The 21,591-nt window shown below is 34.0% G+C and overlaps 1 protein-coding gene across 1 annotated transcript in view; it reads right to left on the bottom strand.

Moving 5' to 3' along the window:
- Nucleotides 1-16,174: 16,174 nt before the first annotated feature.
- Nucleotides 16,175-21,591, bottom strand: part of LOC150103537 (junctophilin-1-like) — a 157,275-nt gene continuing 151,858 nt past the window's right edge. The window contains exon 6 of the mRNA XM_090398272.1: nt 16,175-17,561. Within this exon, the coding sequence (XP_090254398.1) occupies nt 17,475-17,561 (87 nt within the window). The 3' untranslated portion in view covers nt 16,175-17,474. The remainder of the gene's footprint in view (nt 17,562-21,591) is intronic.

A 21,591-nucleotide genomic window follows, 5' to 3' on the forward strand; every position in this document is an offset into this window, starting at 1 on the left:
AGTTTTTTTTTTCTTCCATGGAGGGTGGTTGAACTGTGAAATGCATTTCCTGATAGGATAGTGAAAGCACGAACAATGAACAAGTTAAAGGAATAGCATCATAGGCTTTATGTTGTTTAAGATGGGCTTAGTAGACAAAAATTGTTTAAAGTATTAACCGATTTAAACATACCAAACCAACTTTTACAATCTATTCAAGAAATATATACAGGAAATAAAATAGCAGTTAAATTAGAACACACCTCAGAATGGAAAGATACAGGGTGTTCGGGATAAATTTGACAGTTTCGTAAGGAAAAAGAAAATCTTCTTTGTATCTATTAAATTTAATGAATTGACAAAAAAACATTACAGGCAGAGTTAATTACAATACTATCAACAAGATTTACTCAAAATAACCACCATTAGCATCGATCACAGCTTCAATTCTGCTTCGGAACCTCGAACAAGCTGATGCTACAGTCTCCCTGGGAAGGGCCGCAAAAACTGTTTTAATTTTATCCATTAACTGGGCTTTTGTATTACTGGAAGTGCGATTGGTGTCTTTTTCAACTGCGCCCCATACAAAATAATCCATGGGGTTAAGGTCTGGGGAGTTTGGAGGCCAAACATTTGGACTGGTGAAGTCGTAGAAATTTTCAGACGACCATTTTTGACTTTTCCCAGAGGTGTGGCAAGGGGCCGAATCCTGCTGCCATACATACGGCCTACCATTGGCTACCCTTGTTATCCAGGGCTTGACTACAGTTAGCAACTCCACGAACAAAGCCCGAATTCCAATGCCAGGGTTCTTCAACACCTGTTCCTGCAGATTTGCGAGGAATTCTGCTGTACGAACGCAATCAGATCGTCTGCTAGGGATCTTTCTTCTTGCTACATCCTCGTAGTCACCATTGCAAGTCTCTAGTTCATGCCTGATTGTTTTTACTGTATTCAGGGAGCATTGGGCAGCAGTCGTAATATCCTTATTTTGATGGCGGGCACGAATCATCATGATACAAGTTATTCTCTTCCATGATTCAGGTGGGTTCCAGCTATCCATCCTTTCTGACATCTTGTATATGAATGAAGAAGGGTCCAAACTTTTAAATGAAGAGAAGTGTGTGTTAATACATGTAACTTACGGAAAAATATAATTAATTATAAATATGTCAAATTTATCCCGAACACCCTGTATATCAAGAGGAGTATGACAAGGATGTACCCTCTCACCTCTGCTTTTCAATATGTATATAAATGAAATATTAACAATCTGGAAACAGCATAACCCATTTGGTATACAAATGACCCTGCAAATGAAGATAGATACACTACTATTTGCAGATGATCAAATAGTACTAGCGACATCAGAAGATGACTTACAAAGATCATTAAAATCATTAAATGATATCTCAAAGCAATATATGACAATATCCAAAGAAAAAACAAAAATAATGGCATTCAAAGGAGAAAACCCAATAAGAAGTAAAATAGTGATAGATAATAAAATACTAGAACAAGTAAACACTTTCAGATACTTGGGATGTGATCTATCATATGAAGAAGAAAAAGACATAGACACTAAAATATCAAACTTTGTCAAAGTAAATGGCATAATAAATAATATATTTAAGCCATCCCTGGTACAAAAACACACAAGAATCAGACTATATAATGTCTTGTCAAAACCAACTCTGCTATACGGAAGCAAAACATGGACCATGAAAAGGAAAGATGAAAAACGAATTCAAACAGCAGAAATGAAGTTCCTCAGAAAAACAGCTGGATATACCAAGTGGGACCACAAAACAAATGAAAAAATCTTACAATCCCTGAAAATAAAACCAATTAATTACTACATAAGACAGTATAAACAAAAATGGCTAGAACATTTAAATCGGACAACAGCATACTACCAAAAATATTATACAGATACAAAATAAGTGGAAAAAGAAGAATCGGAAGACCAAGAAAGAGATGGCATAAGACCGGAACAGGCCACATGGCCTAAATTCCATGTTAGGAAGAAGAAGATGGGTTCCCCACAATGTCATATGATTACATGGAGGTCCTGAGTAATAATAAAACAGTATTAATCTATTTTATCTAGATTAGCACTATTTGCCAACTTTATTTCTTCATAATAATCAGAGTAACCATTGAATACATTGCATTGATAAGGAACTGATGATGTTGATGGATGATCTATTTATTTTTTTATTTTCCCATACCAAATTTCAGTCGATGCTGCTTTAAAGTTATAGCAGTTATCTTCAAAAATGTGAAGATATTTTATTTTTAAATTAATATGTTTTCTATCCTCATTATATTACTGGTGGTGAAAATAACATTGCTAGTCAAATTTTTTATACTTTCACATGGTACTATTTGAAAATGGCAATGTTCAACCTGTTCTTAGATGCCAAGAGTTTGTAGGTAGGGTGAAAATATTTGTAAACTATTAGCACTGTGTGTTTTACAGCCTTGCAATTAGAAATGCCATAGCCAATTATTGCCACTGTATCCTTGTGTTTGTTCATGTGGAATAAGGCCTCATTGGTTAACAGTTCTAGCAGTAAAGTCATCTTCCTTCCTTTCTTGAAGCATCTGACTACAAATCAGTGTGAGTGTTGTTTGCTCAAGTACTTGCACAAGGTGGATTTTATATATCATTTATAAACAACATGATGGGTCACCATATTTTAACTAAAATCAAGATCTAAGCTAATTATTGAAAAATAATCTTGAGCAAAATTATACAGTACTTATTTCAAAAATGAGGAGAGAACAAGAGAGGTCATCCCTGGAGAGTGTGAGCGAGGGAATGTGGAGCAGAGTTTTTGCATGGAGAGTGTTAGTGATTGGAATGCATCATTCTAGAGTGTTGAGACAGTCAATATATTTAAGATGTGGTATGATAGACCAAGTGACAGTGGGACCTCCCATGATGAGTCTTTTATTGGCTCCATAGAGGTTTTATAATATTAATAATCAAAAATCATAATTTTTTTCCTTAATAGCCAAATATAACCCGATACCAATTGTTATATACATATAAGATAACAGGACTGTTTTTTTTCAATAACTTGATAAAACAGTGATGAGTAGGAGTTGCATATCAAGATATGTTTCAACTTTTACCAGAAGTAATCTTATTTTAGTGGAATTAATTTGTAATAAATAGTAATTCTTGTAAATGCAATTACTATTTAGAATTAATACATAATTTTATTTAAAATCTTTAAAAATATAAACCTTCTAATGCCTTTTATTCCCAAAGTGGTGAGGCTGCTGTAACCCTAACTTTTTGTATGACTGGTAGTTAGGCTTCACCCTTAACTATCAGTGATGAACTCATGACTATCGATGATTTCAGAGGGGAAAGAGAGAGTACTATATAGTAATACTATATTAAAATCACCTTACTGGCCATTATGGATCAAATATGCATCCTTGTACTGTATGCTTCATATCCATCATATATTACAGTGTAATATGAATGGTATTACAATTTTAATATGCACTTCGCATCCATGATAAGCTTAACGTCTATAGACGTCTTGGCCGGTAGCATGGTTAAACTAATTTCTTGTTGCTATTCTTGCCTTTGCACTATCACAATTGCTAAACCATTCACAATATTGTTAATATTGAATATAGTAGGATGAATAAGGAGTGTTTCATACTACAACATGTTTCAACTTCTACCAGAAGCCATCTTTGTTTCAATGGAATTAGTGTAAGAAATTATAATTATTTGTAAATATGAGTGATTACTATTTAGAATTAATAAATAATTTATATTCAAAGTTTTAACAATTAAATTCTCTAATTAATGCCTAAGGCTGTAGGTGAGGCTGCTATTGCTCAATTTTGATTCCACTTCATCTATCTGAATGTTAGAAGATAGACAAGGCAATGCTCACTCTAACATTCCACCTGTCAATGCCTTTATCAATCACTTTGTTCTGCACACTACTAATTAATATCTGCAGACAACTATTCCCCTACTGTGCCACTAAATCACCTTTATATTTACACAATAATCACCAGTATAGTATTCTCTCTCTCCTTATCCAACGTTACCATATTATTATTATTAAGAGAGCTCCAGGGAGTCAGAGACTCATCGAGGAAGGCTACATACTACACACATCTGCTATCATACTTATTCTTGAATTCATTCACACTGCTTGCACTCGCAACATCCGATGGCAATCCATTCCAATCACGCACCACCCTCTGAGAGAAAAATCTAGTCCTCACACCCTTCTTGGCAGCCTATATATTATAAAATGGAAAAAGATTATTGAGACAAGTAATCTCAATTTTAGCAATGCTTTGTTTTTGCCATAAATTTTCATATTAATATCTGTCCATTTAATTTGAACTTGAATGTACTTTGTAATTTGCTACATCTGTTTTGCTACTGTTCTCATGCTAACTCTCTTTCCAACTTAACCCAAGCCACCTCATCAAAGACACTACCACTTCCCTCACATATTGTTTTTATCCATCCACTGATATAACAAATTTTGGCAATATCCATAAGAACTCTCTTTCTTTCTCTCTCTGAATATCAGGTACTATATGATTTTGACTCTGATGATATACGCTTGTAAAATGGGTTCAATAATTCAACTTCTCTCTTTTTATGTAAATTCAACCCAGAAATGTTTGTGAAATTATATATTAGTACAGTCTGACCACACATGCGAGAACCCTGGCTGGTACAGTGCCAAGAAGAGTCAATTCATGTTGAAGGGGAGAAAGATGTACGAATTCGTCACAACACGCGAAATCACGTGCTTCATACGTAAAATTTTGCTACTGTTGTACAAGCAAAACAGTTACCACTTTACAAACTAGTATTTTCATAAAAGAAATGCTAATTTTATGATATATAATGATAAGCTCAGGATTAATGGTATTATTCATCCATTTAACTCCCACTTGATTTACTCTCAGGACTCTAGGTATGCAGTCAGCCATTACCTCCCTCAAACACTCTTTAATTTGTTTATTAATGATATGGGAAAGGATCTGAGAGGAACTGTTCATTTATTTGCTGATGATGCATAGTTAGGTAGAGCAATAATGCTCTACCTAACTATGTCAAAATTTTGCATTATGATTTGGAGAGATTGGCAGTCTAGGCTAATGAGAATGGATGTCAGTTTAATGTAGTAAAGTGTAAGGTTATGCATTTTGGGGTGAAAAAATTAGCAGCAGTATATCACTTTGGTGGAACTGTACTCCGGGAGGTTGAAGCCAGAGATGTGGGTGTGTTGGTGGATAGAGAGTTGAAGTTTAGGGGGTACATAGCAGAAGTGGCTAAATCAGATCAGATGGGCTTGGTTACTGAAGAATACTTTGACGAGCAGAGATAAGCAAGTTATTGTTCCCTTTATCGAGCCTTCATAGGACCCCATCTTGACTACTGTGTCCAGATCTAGGTCCCTGGGTTTCTTCTTGATGGGGAGGAGATAGAGAGGATCCAGAGGTGAGCAACCAAGATGATAGCTGGTCTATGGAATGAACCTTACAAGAACAGGTTGAAGATCTTACAAGAACAGGTGAAAGATTCCGTTTATTCACCAATTTCTGTGTTACAGAAATTGGTTGATAGACGGAAAAGGGGTGATATGATTGAGACATTCAAATCACTGAAGGGTTTTTACAAGATTAATTCAGGAGAAACTTTTCAGAACAGGTCTGATGATGGGAGAACTAGGGGTCATCCATGGAAACTGAGCAAGAGTGTAGTTAGCAAATGGTGTTAGAACTAGGTTTTTTACTTGAAGAGTGGTGAATAAGTGGAATAAGCTGCCAGAGTTTGTTGTGGGTGCCGTGACTGTAAATCAGTTCAAAGCAAAGTATGATAGACACTGCGCGAATGCCGAATAGTTTTTCTTGATATGATGTTTAGAGCCTCCCTCGATGAGTTTAAGGACTTCTTGGAGTTTCCCGTAATAATAATAATAAACACTCATCATTGATTACCATATTATCGGAATGGATTCGCCTTCTGCCATGCGCAGAAGTGTCGAGGGAGTCTCGCATCTGTGGTCGGACAGTACCAAGGGATGGGCTAAGGGTTCGATAGTCCAGGAACTTTGCTCTATAAGATAAATGGAACTTTTTTTCATTCACCTGGAGGCTTCAGTAAGTAAGATGTCGCACTGGGTGAAATTCCTTTACACACAACAAAAGACCCTTTTTTTTTAATTCTTTATCAGTTATTACCCCTCATAATCCTATTTCGCTCCTCTTCCCACCCACCCCCTGCGTTCTCTACTGCTTCGTCATCACCTATTTTTCTATGCTTCCTCCAACTAGGCATCTTATTATATAGTTCCTTCTTAATGATGTACGTTAAGCGAGAACTACATAATAAGATGTAATGAAATACAGTATAAAATTGCTTCAATTATACTATGGTAAAATTCTAATATAATAGCAATATCATATAATCGTATGTGGAATGAAAAGACTCAGTATATGGTGGTGTTATTCGTGAAAGGAAATACTTGCTTCTGACGTGGTCGAAATTGAATCCTATGAAGTTGGAAAACATTTGAAAGTTACCAAAACTACATGTGCGTCATTTAGCTGTGAAATATTTCCAGAGCAATGAACTCCGAGGTTTTTGTTTTTTTTTCTTGAACTTTGTTTTTCTTTAAACTCATATATTTTCAGAACCTTGTATGAGTCATGCTGACTCACAGATAATTCTGGACGCTTTCATTTTGGAGGGTTTCCAAACCTGTGTATGTTGTTAGCTAAAGCACATTTATCACATGGTTTGTCTGCGTATGTACATATTTGACATCTTTACATAATAATAAATGCTAGATTATATAATCTAATAATCCCTTTACTCGTTAATGCTATTAGTGTTATGTGTGTCTTGCAAAGGAATATGCGTATAGTTTTTAATATATTACATAAGAACAGATTTTATTTTTATTAATCCAGCTCCAGACAATTTTTTTTACTGTGGTGTAGTAGGGTGGCTGGCTTACGTCGACGATTAAAGCCATACCTAAAGAACATTCCAAAGATTTACTACATTGGAATTCGAACTCTATACTTTGTATGGAAAGAAGCATCACCCACCCAACTACTAAAAAAAAAATTTTTTCTTGAAATTTTCTTTAAATCGACTTTTGAATGATATTATTATTATTATTATTATTATTATTGCTGTTATATTGGCACTCCGAGCGGGTATACAGCTCATCAGCTTATTTACATCATATCAATGCATTTACAATTACATCAGTAACTGTTTTCTCCGATGATCCATCAAACCACCACAACGCTTGTCACCAGGGGCGGTTCGGCATAGGCACTGCGGATCTGCAGCCCCCCCCCCCATTTTTCTCGATACATAAATATATTTATTAATTTATTTATATTTGCTTGTAATATTTAATTTTATCATCAACAATCCTATACAATTCTCTTATTTCGTATAAAAAAATATAATAAAAATCCATCTTGTAGCATTTAAGAGGGCGAAGGACGCTAGCAGCACTGTGTTTACCACAGTATCATATTGCTACGCGCGCAAGGCACTGTCCTTCGCGCAGTTCCACTGTCGTTTATATGCAGTTTGTGCCAGTAGTATGTTCGTAGTGCTTATCGTGTTTACTCCGTCTCTTTAAATATTTGGACATTATAATTAAAGATATAACATTTGTTATAGTTTTTATTTTAGAACATTATTGGGGTTATGATAATAGATTTTATTTTTAAGTAATTGTGAATTATACTAAACTGTATAATTTTATCGATAATAAACAATATTTTTTCATGAAACAAAACAAGAAGAATATATATTTTATTTTTAAATAATTTTGAATTATACCAAAATGTATAATTTTATCGATAATAAACAATATTTTTTCATGTTTAATTTTTTTTTTTAATTTTTACCATCATTTTGATATTTTATCCAAACACGTATACAATGTACTTACAGTGTATGTATATTTCGAAAGTTGCAGCACCCCACGATTTCAAGCCACGAGCCGCCACTGCTTGTCACACAATCTTAAACTTATTCACTGATGTTGTGCTCACCACTCTCGCTGAAAACTATTCCATTCCTTCGTCATGAGTAAAATCTGTCCCTTTCTCCTTTGCAGACCGAAGTCTTATTCAAATTTTATGAATAACTTTTGCATTTTTCTTCTCCTACTGTTCACTGAAAAATATCCCCTGCATCTGTTTTAAAACTCCCTCAATAGCATATGTCTCTTATATCTTCGCTGTCCAAATGCAACCCAAATTCCCTTAATCTGCTCACACAGTCAACATCCTACTTTCCTGAAGTATCTTAGTTATTCGTATTTGAGCCATTTCCAATATTTTTTCACCCTACTTAAACATTCACAATTACTCCCAAATCCCTTACTTCCTCCATCTCTTGCAATATTTCCACAAATAACTTCTTGTCCAAAATGTAAAATCACACACTTGGTGACACTAAGCGGCATCTCTATTCTTGACTCGCAGTGTCAGCCTATCTAAATCTTCCTGAAGCGATTACTACATTTTTAAAGACTTCTCTCTAGATTTGCTTCATCTCCAGACAACTGGATGTTTCCCTTTAAACTAGATGATATTTCGACATATGTTATGTGCAGAAACCCCAGCGGAGAGCTATGTAGCACACCCACTTGTCATTCCCCTTCTCAGGGCCAATGTTCCCCCATACCAAGCACGTTGATATCTATTAAGCAATGTCGTCTCCAGTGCACGTCGGCAATCTATATTATCAAGCCCCTGCTCTTTGAAAGCTTATCAAACGCCTTTGTAAAAGCAGGAATATTTCAGTACAAAACTTCGCTGTTATTCAGTAATGTGATCACATTATTATTATTATTACGTAACACCTCAAGGAATTCAAAGACTCATCACGAGAGAGCACTCCTTTCTCCTATATTCTCAACTATAGCATTTTAATTCTCCTATAGCATTACTATAATATAAATCAAATTATTAAAGAAAGACCACTTTTAACATAACTTTCTTTTATATACTTTATAAATTCGTAGTATTATTTATTAATTTGAAGGTTTAGTGACAACTAATGCAGTTTCTAAATCCTTATGCTTTATATTCCTATTTATGTTATTATATACTTTAATATTTGTATTCTTATTTATGTTATTATATTTCATTTATATTCGTGATAAATTTGAGGTTCGTTACTTGTATATAACAACTGTTCTCAATTAAAAAATAAATGAAATCTATATTTAGAGAATTTTTCATTAAACTCAGTTGTGAGAAAACAGAATTTTACTAGGGTAAAGCTCCACTGAAGTCATAAAAACTCATAAAAATATATTTGTCTCACACGTAAACTGAACAACGCAAAATTAATAAATAAATAAATAAAAATATGCATTTACTCAGTTTACCATAAAAGCTTTTTTTTTTTTTTTGCTCATTATTTAAAATAGGAGCTACATGAAAATTTTCAGAAAATCCTAAACATTAGGGTATCTACTCTTTTGCTGCAATAAACACACAGTTGCCTTATATTTGACAGCATATTTTAAATAAAATTTAAAGAAGTCTCTTTAATTATAGTAATAACGTCGTTTGGCCATTTAAGCATAGATATATTAATGCACTTCATGCTATCTTGGAGTGCTTCTCCGTTGCACATAAAACATTTTTGTCTTGTGTTTTACAGACGTTACTATAGCAACCTTCCTTATTCCAGTTGATCATACTGGCTGTTTCGTATGTGTTTGTGTATGTGTGTGCGCGCGCGTGCTCTAAACAAGAAAATGGCATCTAGAAAATACGTTATGTATCTGTATAGTTAGTCATTTTATGTCTTGCGCAATATCATAATACGAGTTAATAACTCATCAAATATTTATAGTCACTTGCCTTGCAAAGTTTATGTTAGCATAAGGAAAATCCATTTCTGGAATATGTACTTGAAGCAGCAAAGTTTAAATTGGTGAATAAATATTGCACTGTAATATAATAATAACTCTTAGCAAATGAGCAGAAGTGTACTGTTCTTCTCCTAAGCAAAAAAGTTCGCCACATTTATTTTTTATATTTTTATTTATTTTATTTTTTATAAATTTTATACCTTAAATAGTGAATTTACGAATAATAATTTGTTATTAATAATAATAATAAACAAATTGTTTTTGTATGTGTGAGTGAATTACATATTATTATTATTATTATTATTTTAAAACAAACGAAAAACAGACTTTCATTGCACAGTACTATCCTGTAAAATGCAGCATTCTCTTCTTGACGTTAATATTTCCGCTTATTTTTTAAACACATTCTCTTCGTTACTGCCAAAGGTGAAATTATTTATCATGTAATGTCCAATCCTGAAGAGTTTCTGTTTAACTTTTTATGCCTGTAAACAATTGTCAAGTGCGTTCTCGCCATCGTAAACAAATGATAATTTATTTATTATTATTATTATGTGACACCTCCAGGGAGTCCAAAGACTCATCGAAGGATAGTGTGCCAACAACATCGAACGATTGAAACCCTTCCAACTACTAACCGCGCTCAAACTTGCTTAACTTTTTGCGTGAGCCATTAGTAGCAGAGGCTCTACCAATTGACCAACAAGCGTCTTTTATTATGCAGCATTAATTATAAGAAGTTTCAATTTTGATAGGTTAATTTTTTATACTGGAATAAAAAGGCGTTAGCTGATTTTTTTTTAAATTTTTAACATACCTCTTGTAAATATTTGCAACAATATGTCTTTATGTTATTATTAAGTAGAGGCTTGGTTCAGTTTAATATGTCCTAAATTTCTGTTCAGTACTTTATCGTTATTTCTCTCCATCGACACAAATTTGCTATACTGACAGGAAAAACAAACATTAAAAAAAAAAAAATCAAACAGAGTTTAAATGCATTTAAGCTTTGCAAAATTCAGTACTAATTAAATAAATTTCAAGATGACGGTTTAGTTTTTAACTCGGGTTAACCTTACCCATCGTCTGTTACTTGAAAAGCACGAATGAGATCTAGTTTGGTCAAATACCAGACGATACTTGAAGACCAGTAGTGAATATGCAATTAAAGGTTATGCGACCTGTTACTTCCGTCTGTTATTATGATTATTTTTTTATTTGTAACATCACTTCCTAATCATGTTTTGTTATTATCTATAATTAGAATGCTAAAACATGTTTTTAAAATTAAAGTAACAACCCATATTAAAACTAATTCTAATGAAGATAATTATGTCGTTAATGGCATCAGCAATATTACTAACGAAAATATGTGAAATCCTCAACTTTTAAAGTTTTCATTTTTTTTAAGAATTATAATATCTCCAAAACTATTAAAAATACTTCAAATTCTATAAGTAGATTTTTATTTTCCAAAAATAAATAACAAATAAATAAAAGAAAAGCAAATAACTTATGCGAATGTAATTAGAAATAAAAAGTCTTAAAAGTCTATCGAATACGAATGCTTTTCCACACTTGTTACAGATTTCAACCCCAAACTACACAAATAGTCTATTGTGTTATGAACATGCATTTCATGACAATTGGAGCAAAGAAGCAGTTGACAGCGACCGACACACACACACACACACACACACACACACACACACACACTCAGAAATTAATGAAATTTAACATAAATATATTTAAGAAATAAAATTAAAAATTATGGAAAAATTGAGAAGGTTCAGTATCTAGGGATATTTTTTCTTGTGTGTGTGTGTGTGTGTGTAAAATAATTTATGTGAATATCGTGTTAGTACTAGCGCTTTTTCCGACTTGCGTTGTTAAAAACCCGAGTTATTTCTTCCTGGATGGGGGGGGGGGAGGGTACTTACCATCAAATTATTATTATCTATATTATCCATGGAATCAGAAGACTCATCGCAGTAGGTCCGTTTTAGGCTGTTTTTATTGTTATTGCTATTATTATTTGATATTATTATGGCTAAAATTACACGTGTTTCACTGGCGAGTTTGACTCTTCTTCTCACTTCCTTGCTGAACTCCCAAGGGATACTTTCCCTTATACTATAAGGGAAAGAGGGGACCGGGACGAGGTCTAGCAAAAAAGTAGAGACAAAATTCGTAGAAAAGCCTGCATTCAAAATTAATCGTCTGATACATCGTGGAAACCTTCACATTAACCCCCCCCCGGTACAAAATGCACCGGTTCCATCATTCCTTCCGTGAAGTATAACAATTCTAAAAGTTCTTCTCTTAGCTCATTTATGGCCCTTGTCGTGACTCTTTGGATGTTTTTCTACGGTCTCAAAATGGATATCTTTCATCTTGTTCTTAAGCTTGGAGAAAAGAAGAAAAAAAAAGTCACATGGAGACAGCTCGGACTAGTACAGTGGCTTCTAGTACTGGAATAAATGTCTTGCGAATTGACAGCGTAGAATGAGAAGGCGCATTGATGCAAGATCCAACCATTCGCAATCTCTGGACACACCGGTAAGTCGCATTTTCACAATAGTTCAATGATTTCTTTGTGATAAATTTAATTGACAGTCGCTCCTGGAGATACAAATTCTCTGTGGACCATGCTATGGCCAATAAAAAAAATAAAAAAAAAAAAAAGATGACAATCACGGTTTTTGTTTTAGACTTTCTCATGCCCCTCCAAAAATATCTTATGCCACTTGAGCACGCGATAAAAATCATTGCCATGACCCTCTTAATAACTCGACATTTGTTTACCTTACCGATGAGACTAGCACTGACGAAAAAAGCAGGAATCATTCTACATACATATGACACCATCGGTTCCAAAATGCTAATTGTCGAGATGAAAAAAAATATGTATATCGTTACTTTTCTGCTATACCTCGTATATCTCAATCATATTGATTCCCCACGTGCCTTTCTATGTGGTGCTCCTTGCCATTGCAGACACTACATTTCAGATATCATCTTGGTTATCCGCCTCTATATCCCTCTCCAAATTTTTCCAGTCCAATCGAAATCCAGGTAACGAGATCCATGCAGAGAGAAGTCCACGTGTAACCCAACTAGGGCCCCAAGAAAGGGAACTCATCACCATATTCGTATTTATACTAATCAATGACCCGCTATTGTAACCAATCTCGGGATTATCTATATGACTATCGTCATATCCCAGAACCCAATGATCTTAATTTAATTGTTTAAAAAAAAAAAAAAGCATTTTTGACAAAGTACTCGAAATCGTTCCACGAATTTGATTCCTGAGAAAATAAAAGCGGATGAATATATAAATAAATAAATATTAAAAAAAAAAAATTCCTCACAAAAAATACTATGTAAGAAATGTATTGCAGCCAATCAAGCTGACTGAGCAAGTTGCTATATGGAGAGCAAAATTGCATGCTTAGGTTAGGTTACTCCTCCACCAATTGTAATTCGATACGGCAGAAAATAAATAAAAAATCTGTTTACCGAAAACAAACTTATCCAGACAATATCGCATTTCTAATGCATATCAGAAAATGTAATTAATTCTCTTAATTGAAAATGCGCAGAATTTAATTGTTAATTTTTTGCTGCGTTAGTGGAAAGTTGCCATACTAAAAATATTCTGCTCGATGCAAAAAAAAAAATAAAAAATAAAAAATAAAAAAAAAATCGCCGATGAAGTTGTACACCTACGTTCGCTGTAGGGGAAGATATTTGCAAAGAAATTGCAAGTTTGACCGATTGAAATCTCGACTGATGATGCATCTAATAGGGTAGGAAGAAATAAAGCAGCAATCAGAAGAATATCTTGAATATTTTGAAATGGTTTTGAGCGTGTATGGTATTTGTTAAGCCTTTTATTTTTAACATAGGAATACTTCCTGAGTACTGCTTCATTATGAGAATTTGGATCTTTTTTTTTACGGTTGTGCAAATTATGAATTTACCAGTGTGAACTGTAATGTAATACAGCATTGTCCACCTCCCACAACAACTTTTCTATAGGCTTTTAAAAGGTTTTTTTTTTTTTTTTTTTTTTTTTTTTTTTTTTTTTTTACGAGCCTACCGAAGTCTCGATCCTCCACAGATCATTGATGGGAATTTAAAGTTAATAAGAAATAATGTGATATATCGCACTATTCGTTTGATTTTACAGTTTGTTTATTTTTCGATTTTATTCTTCTTATTTGTTCATCTTGCGCCACCAATTATTCACCGCAGTGAATAATTAGTGGCGCAAGATGAACAAATTGCTATTTATGTATTGCTATTTATGCTAATCGCGAACAAAATATGATCTCTTAGGTTTCTTTTACGCCTACCTTTATACGACTTTTATATATTCTACAAACTTGATACAAGATGAACAACACCAGGGGCGAATTCTCCATGCTTGCTGCGCAAGCTCATTAATGGAGAAAGAAGTAATATTTATTTGTTAATAAATGCATGTATTATAAATAAATAATAAATAAGCATTCCATTTAGGCTTTTATTTTTGTAGACAGAAGACGCTTTAAGCTTGGCGGCAATAATTGAGCTTTGCGTTGTGTATCGAAGGCCGATGCTTGCTCATCTAGTCAAAGCCACCTTGGCTTGCTCGGTTGTAGGAGCTTCCAGGTCCTCGCAGCAGCACTGTGATTTCATGCGCGTGCATAGTCATTTCCCGTCGTCTCACTCTGTTGCTTAAACATAGGCCATACGCAGTCATAGTAGCTCTAGCCAGTGAGCTTCAGCCAGCCTTTACAAGTGTGCGTGTTGCTTGGGAAAATTAAGTTACAACCAACTTTTTATGACGATGTTATTGACCTGTTCATAAAGCAGAACCGTAGGGTAGAATTTGTATTCAAGTAGCTAAATTGAAAAAGATAGAATATCATTTGTAAAATAAATGTTGTATTTGTATGATTAAATGTACATAAATTTCTAAATATATAGTTTTAAATGGTCAGTAACTCATTATTCCGCTAATCAGACTTCAATCACACCTCTCATTGCCTGAATGATAACAAGAGCAACCGTAAATTTCAAGACCAGCATTCGCCCCTGAACAACACTTGTTGAATTTTTAAAAATTCTACAGCAAAATTTACGTACTTTATTTTTGCAAAGCAAATGAACAAAATATTTTGTGTATAATCTTGTGTGTATTATCGATTATTGCTGATTTGCTAGTGACAATTTTTATTTCAAAACTTTCCAGACTGACCACCAGATGACACAACTGCAGAGTACTATGAAGCTCCTTCTGTAGGTTCATTTAAGATAGAAACTGATCAGTTTATTTGAAAGATGTAGATTGCATTATTTATTGAGAAGTAATACTGTGCAAGTGTGAAGTTTGTTTTGTGTTAGGTGCTCATTATGATTTTTGAGCTATCAAAAAAAAAAAAAAAAAAAAAATGGCAGACTTAAATGCACAGCGCATGTGCATCAAATTCGGCTTTAAATTGAAAGAAAGAAAAAAAAAACTTACTGCGGATGAACTTGCGAAGTTTTTAAAAGTATACCTTTATGAGAATAATCATTGAACACAACTCAAGCATTTCATTGGTTTTCCCAGTTCAGAAATGGAGTGCCATCTGGTGATGATGCCGAATTTTTGGAACTTCAGTCGGACAGCTAAACAGATGATGCGAATCAAGGAATCTATCCTTGAAAAATAGGCGCATTTACTTTTCTGCAGTTGTGAATCTCATTCAGATCATTCAAGTATTTCTAAAACCAGATATGAATGAATCCCGCAGACGTTTTGGCCCAAAATGGCAGGTATGTTGTGAGGCACTCCAATTACTCTCCTGATCAAAACAACCCGCGGCCTTTTCTTCTTTTAGAAACTTAAGTTAGATAGATATGATGACGTCGTTATGAGTTAATAAACTGCAGGTTAAAGTTACTGAGGTCAAAGCACGGGGACTTGCAAATGTTGTCAACAAAGGGAAGAATGTGGACATTCCCTTGCCATTTCTTAGCGCAGTCCGAAAGATACAAAGATCGTTTTTAGGTCATCTAAACTGAAGTTGAGTTAACTGTTCTCGGGCTGAGGCAAAAGTTTTCATTTCTCCTCCAAATCCTTTTTTTCACGGTTTCTTCTTGCACAAATTGAAGATGACTTGCAGAACTTAAAAACATCTCCTCTCTAAGTTTAAATATTAAGTTAAATTGATATTGTGCATGCTAGATGAGAAAAATATCCCCAATGTAGTGTCTTCTAAATAATAAAAATACAATTTCAGTGAAAACTCTTTATTAACATACAAACCATGGTGATAGAATTTGGTGGCGAGAGAAAATAACGACCCTAGGCTTTGAGATAAAGAACTATGACAGATCAAGTGCACGTATTAAAAATGTGTGGTGTAAGGCATCTATTACTCAATTTTAATATATGGGTGACAGTCTACAAAAAAGTCACGTTAACATGCAACAGTCAATTGATTGACGAGGGATAAGAAAGGCAACGTAAAATCTGGCCCAGTCAGTAAGACCGATTTCTTTTTATCTTTTTTTTTTATTTATTTATTTTATCGCTGACTGTAGTGTTCCAACATTTCATATAAATATCATAGCACCATGGCAGTGTAGGCAAGTAGAGCAAGAAGGCAGCAGTAGATTTTCTTTATTTAGAGGGATGCTACTTTCTTGGAACCTCCAAAACACTCCGCATACAGTTGAAGCGTTATGAAATATGTGCAGAAAATTCGACACAAAATGTCAACTGCTTGATTGAGTGGACGTATAAACTTAGTAATGGCCAAATGAATAGCCTTAGTGCAGTAGAAACAGTAAAAATGATCAGAAATTCACTTAAAAGGATAAATAGTAAAATTGGTGTGAAGAAATTGGTCAGTTCCCTTTTTGTAGGGAGATTTAAGAAAGCTTTATGATTTTTTTTAAAAATCTAGGCACGTGAAGGGTATTCCCCCCCCCCCTTTCATATCCTCTTTGGAGGCGTATCTCGTTTTCTTGCAGGAGATATTAAATTAGGCGATATTGTGAGGCACAAAAATACATGTTGCTTTGGTTTGGGAACAGATGGCGCTATCAGCACTGCCTACTATTACTACAGCCCGACATACTTAAAATCGAACACAGATACACACAGTATACACGTACACACCAACAAAGAGACATCGTTTTGTGTGGATATCAGAAGAATATACATGTCTGCAATGCCAGTCGGAAGTTGCCATAATAACACAAGCTCTTAAGAAATGCAAACCCCGGTTTCCGCTGTACACAAAGACCGTCCATTTTTTGTAGAAAAAAATCTCCAAGGCAAGTACACTGGACTTGGGACTAGAGTATGCAATCTCAACGAAGTTCTATCTTCTCTTCCATGTATACTCCAACTGGCCTGGTCACTCCCCATGGAGGCACAGGGACCAGTCACTTCTCAGACTAGATACTGCCAAATAGGGGGAAATAGGCTTCTGGGGACAGCATGAAAAAACCCCCTTAATAATGAGGCAGCTGATGTATAGTAATGTCTGAGAGTAGGCGGCTGGGCTGAAACGTTATGGATTGAGGCTACGACAATAGCTTGAAAAACATAATAGCCAGACTGATGTTGATGAAGAGAACCAACATTACCAGCTGCTGGCGGGAGAACCAGTCCTGAAAAGATAGGGAAAAAGTCAACTTACTAAACATGGCATAGAACAGAAAGATAGAAAGATTTCATGTAAATGAGCTCATTTATAATTCAAAAATTTAAGGATTTTAAAATAATAATAATAATTATCTATATAAAACTGTATAGAGAAAAGCAAAGCAATTTTAAAAGCAAATATAAATATATCTTATTCTTTTTTCCTTTTATATATTCGCTGTGAACAAACACATACACACCACAAAATTAAATATACTAAATAATTACATATTTGAAACAGAACATTACTCGCTTTTTATTATTGTTGTTCATTTGTATCGTGAATATTAATTTAATATTACCATTAAAATCTGGTAAGAAATTTTAATGGCCTTTTGAAATCAAAATTGCAATGACTCGGCAAATTTTAATAGAGATCTTAAATTTCACTGAATTTAATCCAGCTAGTATAGCATTGTTAAGATCATTTCGAATCATTATACTAAATTTCGTCAATAAAAATGATCTTACGGAACTCAACTGACTGTGAATCTTAAATTTTAATAAAGTCTATCTAGTCAGAAAGAAATTATTGCAATATGTAATTTTGAAGCATTTGCTTCTTTTTAACTCAACAAATAATCCTCATGAAACATAAAATTCGAATACCAAGCAGGTTCCTATAGTTTATGAATTGATATATAAAAAACAATAATAAACCTATGCCATTTTGAAATATTAAAATCAAGGTCTTATTAATGATCTTAATAAAAATTAAATTATAATCGATTTTTAATCAATATATTTTATTAATAAAATTATTAATTAAATTAACCGACATAAATGAATCTGCATTTAATTTTCAAAAATTTTCATGTGAACGCATTTGTTTATAAATTACATTCATAAAACGTAATATATTATTCAATTATATATATATATATATATATATATATATATATATATATATATATATATTTATTTATTTATTTATTTATTTATTTATTTTTGAATAAGCTTATTCTGGATTTTTTTACATTTTTTAAGAAAAATTTCGAGCTGTACGTTTTTAATGAAACATTAGAAACATACCGAAATGATAATGCAATTATTTTAAATTTATGTTCTCTATTATGTTGTTCGTGCATATCTTAATTTAACGATTCGTTTTAGTGTGCCGCCACATTTTCTAGCAGAAGACAAATAGACGTGACCGTTAACAAAGCGATGAGATCGCATGGCAAGTATTTGAGGTCGAGAGTTTGGCACATGTTGAAAGCTTACTCCAGCATTTCACTGTGGCCTCGACTAATTTGGAAAAGGTATGTTTGCCAGATCGCATAGCCTCCTGTGTTGAAACTGCCGTCTGTTGATTATTTTCTTATTTGTTTGTAAATATTTTAACCATCATTTATTCCGTTAACTTTCTATGTAGAATACTTCGTATAAAGATAGGCCACACACTTCGCAGTGATTTCATATATATCAGACTAATATATCACGCAAACTTTTTATATGAAATGATTAATTTAGTTAATTCGTTTTGATATTTGATAATAAATCATTGAAATTAACAAAGATTATTATAATAGTTGATTATTATTATAAATGAGTTTAAGATTAATGATAAGAATATTAATTATTAATTTAATTGGTACTAAATATTTTAATTAATTACAAGTTATACAATTATGCTTGTATAATAATAATAATAATAATAATAATAATAATAATAATAATAATGTAACAAGTATAAATTTTAAGCGGTGGGGACCACATAGCTTTTTCCTAAACTCATGAGACTTAATTATTTTGATTGATTCTGAGTCCCTATGTCCTTTGTTTTAGTGTTTGTGATGAAGGATGGGGGGGGGGGTAGTGAGTACTTAGCATTGCATTAACAGCATATAATAGTACGTAATGTACTGTAGTTAAACTATGAGGATTGATTTGACTCTCCTGTATCTTGAGATGGCCTCGTGTATTGTAATTGGACGTTTAGCGGATTTTTTGATTCTGGTACTCTGTCCGACCACAGATACGAGATCCAACCACACTTCTGCGCATGGCAGAAGGCGAATCAATAAGAGGATAATCAATGCTTATCGTGGGATGAGTGTTTATTATTACAAGTCGGAAAATTTACTTTTTTTTTAATGAAAATTCTAAAAATTAATAATTGATAATAACTATTTTGCTTGTATAACAGTTGGAAAATTTTACGTATAAAGCATGTGATTTCGCATGTTGGGGACGAATTCGGACATCGCTTTATTCCTTTCTCTCCTTCAATATGAATTGACTCTTCTTGGCAATCTGCCGGCCAGGGTTCTCGCATCTGTAGTCGGATAGTAAATGTCGACGTTTGCAAAAAATTCTCAGCAAAGGTTGTTTTATATGTCTGTATATTTTCCTCGTTGGCTGCATAGATTTCAAGCCCGGTAAACTCAAGCTTGGTATTTGCAGGTTTACTATTTTCATTGTGTGTTATATTACTTCTGATAAAGCAGTAATATAACACACAACGCCTGTAGTGTTTGGTCCACCATTACGATAAAGGGTACAAATTCTAACTTTTGGTTTATTAGCAGGATGGAAATATGTTTTATTAAGTTAATTCATGTAATTTGTTTCTCGGTCTGTTGGCATTTCAACTGGTAATCTGTAATGAGTTGGGCTTCTCTTGGAATTAGTCATCAAGTCGTGTGGATGAGATCATTTGAGCTTGCCTTACGAAGTAGCAGTGGGTTTTGTGTAGAATTGGTCTTAACTCAATTCAGTTAGTATTTCCACCAAACTGGCTACTACTAAAAGAGGAGTTATTGGGTTTACCTGAGCGTTGCGAATTGGGTGATAATGGTTTCATCAATGCTAATATCTCTACGTATGACAGGTTTACTTGGGTGATTCATGCAGCTTCTGGGAAGGTTTCAGTTCTGTGTGTCATTGCACCCTCGGATGGTGGATGTTTTGTTAGGGAGATATGCATAGTCTTGGTTGTTTTCAGGATACATCCTTTATAACTGGGAGGATGTGGACCGCTGCAGTTTACTCACTTGTCTGGTTTTTATTTTTATTTTATTTTTCTTTAGGTTTTGAGCTTATCTCCGCATTTCAAACAGCGAAATCTCTCTCGCATGACAAATCTTTGACAGCAGTGGTATTGGCTGGGGTTGATTTGTGCCGTGAATGGTACTGTTAGTTTATTCGCTTTATACAATTGAATATGATGGGACCGAAACCTAGGTTTTGTAGGTTTACTAGGACTTCTTCAGAGGTCATTGTTTCGGTGACTCCTCGTAGTAGCACTTTAAAGATATTTTGCTTTTTAGGGCCAAGGTATGGAATAGAATATTCTTGTCAGTGAGACAATTTGTAAGGCCACGATAGTCGGTAACAGGTTCGAGGATTTAAGGGAGAGGCTTTCCTTCGGTAATAATTTCTTTCTTTTTTTTTCTTTCTTCTCCATTGTTGAGGTCTTAGAATCTTTGATAGCCTATTTCCTGATCTGGGAGATTTGATTGAGATGTAGGCTATGACTGAAGATATCTTCGGATACAAAATCGGAGTAGCGGAATTTGATGGCACGATCTGTACTGAACTAGACCATTTGACCTCACGCAATTCCCCCAGCATAGAAACAAGACGACAGCTTGATCAAAGTTCGGCAGCTAAGATCACTCATTAGGGAAATATACCATCCCTCTTTCATACCTATGTAGCTCAGTGGAAGTGGTGTTTGCAACTTTTGCGCTAGGCCCGAAGATAGACTTAAGTTCAATTCTAGTCACCGACTACAGAACTTTTCATAAGCCTTTCTTCGACTAGTTTCCGATTTAGTCGATCTCGGGTACCCGAGAGCAGGATTTTTCTCATGGAAACTTATAAAAATCGACCGTAGAACCACACACTATTTTAGCCAATAACATATCCTGTTAGGATTAAGTAACAAGAGATGGCAGCATTTGTTTGCCAGTCTCTTCATCAGTTGCCGCTTATAATTAGTGATGGTTCAGTTATTTCTGATTGGCCACCGGTGGAGACTGAATTGCCCAC

This window comes from Typopeltis vanoorti, chromosome 9 (genome assembly GCF_054136105.1).
Source record: "Typopeltis vanoorti isolate ZY-2024b chromosome 9, IOZ_Tvanoo_1.0, whole genome shotgun sequence".
Lineage (NCBI taxonomy): Eukaryota > Metazoa > Arthropoda > Arachnida > Uropygi > Thelyphonidae > Typopeltis > Typopeltis vanoorti.